Genomic DNA, 4235 nt, shown 5'->3' on the forward strand with positions numbered 1-4235 from the left:
ATATGTTTCGTTGTATGTTCTGACACACATGCGTGGTGTTTACGTACCGACGTATGTAAACGCATTCAAATACACAACGGAATGTGGACAGAGCCGGTTCCTCTCCCAACTTATAGTCACGCTTTTGGTTGGGAAGGAGTTAATTTGGTGTCGATTAGGCATGCGGCAGGTATCCTGATCCATCTGTGGGTGTATGTGTACACTCATACGTATGTGATCAGCTGGCAAAGAGCAGAGAGCGAGACACTGGTGAAACCATTACCAACTGCACCTCATTCCACACTGTGGTGTGGTGAGATAGGGCTAGGGTTTAGGGGCAAAGGTTTGGTATAGCGTGTGTATAGTAATGCGTATTTCATGGGCATTGTGCGCCTCTACGCGTGCACACAAATGCACTGACACGCCCCACGGACACAGATAACCGTGAATGATACTTTTGTTCCGGCAGTAGACCCTTTCACACACTTATATACAAATGGAGAGATGTATATACATGCATACATGTGTCAGAGAGAGATGCATGTACACCCACGTTTCTGGGTACTTTAACTAAGGTGTCGAATGTTAGTTGGAAGAGTGAAGCAGGTCGCGCCTAGTGAATGTACGACAGACCGACCGCAGCACTCACTGCGCACAATCAGCTGCGAAGTGCGGTACTCAACTGATGAGGCGCACCTTCAGGTGACAGGTGTCGCCTTGAATTGCTTCAGGTGATAGGCCTCACCTTGAATAATTGGATTGATACCTTATTTCTGCAGAGATTACAAGACGATGCTACGCAATACACGCCCAAATGGTAACAATGCACAATCAAATGCATAACCAAATGCATACAAATGTACCCAAATGCACTTGTATGCACCCAAAATGAATAGCTAAATACATATCCAAAACACACACCTAAATGCATATCCAAATGCATACAAATGCACTCTAATACACTTATATGCACCCAAAATGTATAGCCAAATACATATCCAAATGCACACCCAAATACATATCCAAATGCATAAAAGTGGGCCACAATATACCTACCCCAGTGACAAGCGTTTACTTTTGATGAACCGTAAATCAGACGAAGAATGGCCTCACACGCCTCCGAAGCACATTTCCGCAACAGCTCAAGGTACAGAGATGGATAATAAAAACCCTAAACCCTATAATAAAGGGCAGCACATACTATAAGCCTGAATCTGAGATTCCAATGATAGTAGGAACCCACTTACCGCAATGCCGGCGTTTTAAACCGGGGGAATGCTTGTAGCCTGCAGATGGGGGTAAACATACTTGCACGAGCAAGCAGATGATATACAATTCATATACTCTACTCGTCATTACCTAAATGCGGATATATTGGAATATATCGGATTTGAATATACTGGTACATTGACAACTGAGTGGGTTCGGCGCGTGGTGTTTAGTATACATGTATAGGTATTCACACATGCGTTTGCATGGAGTTCGATAGCTATATCGGAACCTGTCAACATCAAATAAACCAGATATATACAGTGTCATTACCTGCGATATAATCCATTGATACTATGTGCGTATGCATACCCCGGCATACAAGCGCATGTGCAAGTAGAAGTAGAACGATGCATATATGGCGAGCAAACCTACTACGCTGATAGCCATTGGGTATATCCATGCACATACCCGGGCAATATCAGTGGACAGGTTTAAAATTAGTTATACTAGATGTCCCAAGAGACGCCGAACCTAGTGCGTGATTCTAAGCTTCTAGGCAAAAAACCCCTAAACCCTAAAAACCCTAATGCCTCGCAGAATCACTCTTAAAGTTAATATGCTCGCCGAAACATTCGCACTCCGGATAAAAGGTGGTCATAGTCTGTGTGGGTTGAAAAATCACACACAGGTAACCTGGGTATCGATATGCATACACCTCTGTGCGATATATACGCAGACGTTTCCTCTCGACCCTACAGCCACCACCAACTGTCAAGCCACCCTCAGCTGAGACCACATCACACGAAAGAAACAATAGACAACAACAGCTGAGACCACATCACAAGGAAGAAACAATAGAACAACAACAGCTGAGACCACATCACAAGGAAGAAACAATCGACAACAACAGCTGAGACTACATCACAAGGAAGAAACAATAGACAACAACAGCTGAGACCACATCACAAGGAAGAAACAATAGACAACAACAGCTGAGACCACATCACAAGGAAGAAACAATAGACAACAACAGCTGAGACCACATCACAAGGAAGAAACGATAGACAACAACAGCTGAGACCACATCACAAGGAAGAAACAATAGACAACAATAGCTGACACCACATCACAAGGAAGAAACAATAGACAATAACAGCTGAGACCACATCACAAGGACGAAACAATAGACAACAACAGCTGAGACCACATCACAAGGAAGAAACGATAGACAACGAAACGGATACAATCTCGAGGTGCAGAAGCCCAGATCACACGGTGGAGATTGTACTGTGAAGCCCTTCACCGCAACGGGTGTATCCATGGCTGTCTGTTGTACGGAGAAGGTTCTACAGACTCAACAGGTGGTTACATCACACAGCTGTTGTGACTGCGAGTTGTTAGTTGTTTGGCTTGTGCATTGTATTGCTCTACTGTGCAGTCGGCCACAGGAGATGTCGTTGACAGTCTCCGACCAGATTCGGAACACACGCTGGCGTGATATAAGGTAGTCTAAGTCACTGTAATGGATTGTATTTGATGCGGACTGTAATGGATTGTATTTGATATGGACTGTAATGTATTGTATTTGATATGGACTGTAATGGATTGTATTTGGTGTGGACTGTAATGGATTGTATTTGATGTGGACTGTAATGGATTGTATTTGATGTGGACTGTAATGGATTGTATTTGATGTGGACTGTACTGGATTGTATTTGATGTGGACTGTAATGGATTGTATTTGATGTGGACTGTAATGGATTGTATTTGATGTGGACTGTAATGGATTGTATTTGATGTGGACTGTAATGGATTGTATTTGATGTGGACTGTAATGGATTGTATTTGATGTGGACTGTAATGGATTGTATTTGATGTGGACTGTAATGGATTGTATTTGATGTGGACTGTAATGGATTGTATTTGATGTGGACTGTAATGGATTGTATTTGATGTGTTACAAGCTCTAATTGCAAGCTCTAATTTCAAGTAAAACAAGTTCTATAGGACGCCGGAATTGAAGACTGGGGCAGTACTTCCTTATGCGTATTCGGAAGTTATAGGTGAGAGCACTCACACTCTACACGGATATGACAACTGAGGGAGCTCAGACTCAAGACATACGAATAGAGGTACAGCCAATAGTTTAATCTAAAAGCGCATTCCGTAACTCTTGCTGCCGGAACTCATTAAACCCTTTCCGCTCCAGGTACCGCTCTACGCCTCTATGCATATCCTGGATGTATCTGATCACACCCAATATGGCCCTGGGAGGGGCCCCGAAGTAGTCTTCATGCAGTCCGGCTTTGGACTTCTCGACGGCTTGTGTGTCCATACGCTCTTCACTGTGAGGTTGAAATGGACCGGATAACATACATGACATGTCAGAGAAGATGGAACATATTTTTATATACTCACAGAACTGTGATATATATAGACGGGCTTTTACGTATAGTATGGGTGTACTCGAGGAAATATAAAGGTATCCATATATACATCTTTGCGTAATTTGAATATATATGTATATATATATATACATACATACATACGTACATACATACATACATACATACATACATACGTACACGTATATATATATATAATTTTAGTAGCTAGTGGCAACATATGCAGAATCAATATGAATTTACACACTCACTCGAACGACACCTTCAATGTACATCCAGAAATCAACACATCTATGAATATATGGCTCTAAACACACAGCACATGCTCATCCAGTACGTCTGTTGTTAACATTAGCATTGTGCGTTTCATGGGACCAATATAGAATACCAAATATAGAATTTTTGTGTATTAAAATACACTTAGGAAAATAAGGTATATGCTGTGCTATTTAATACAATCACACTCAATAAAAGCTGTCTGACATTATGTATATTAGTATTGTACTGTAGCATATCCCACGAAATATTTCGTGGTTCACAGTGCTCATAGTGAAATAAATACTGCTAATTAATATATAAACACACACACAATAAAAACAATATTCACATATACATATATACATACATACATATATATAT

At 41.4% G+C, this 4235-nt stretch overlaps 1 protein-coding gene across 1 annotated transcript; it reads right to left on the reverse strand.

The window, feature by feature from the left end:
- Nucleotides 1-3337: 3337 nt before the first annotated feature.
- On the reverse strand, nt 3338-3574 carry SARC_11649 (hypothetical protein; the record flags this gene model as incomplete). Its single annotated transcript, XM_014294258.1, has 1 exon — nt 3338-3574. The coding sequence occupies one exon, from the start codon at nt 3572-3574 to the stop codon at nt 3338-3340; it is 237 nt and encodes a 78-aa protein (XP_014149733.1).
- Nucleotides 3575-4235: the final 661 nt, after the last annotated feature.

This window comes from Sphaeroforma arctica (genome assembly GCF_001186125.1).
Source record: "Sphaeroforma arctica JP610 unplaced genomic scaffold supercont1.1807, whole genome shotgun sequence".
NCBI lineage: Eukaryota > Ichthyosporea > Ichthyophonida > Sphaeroforma > Sphaeroforma arctica.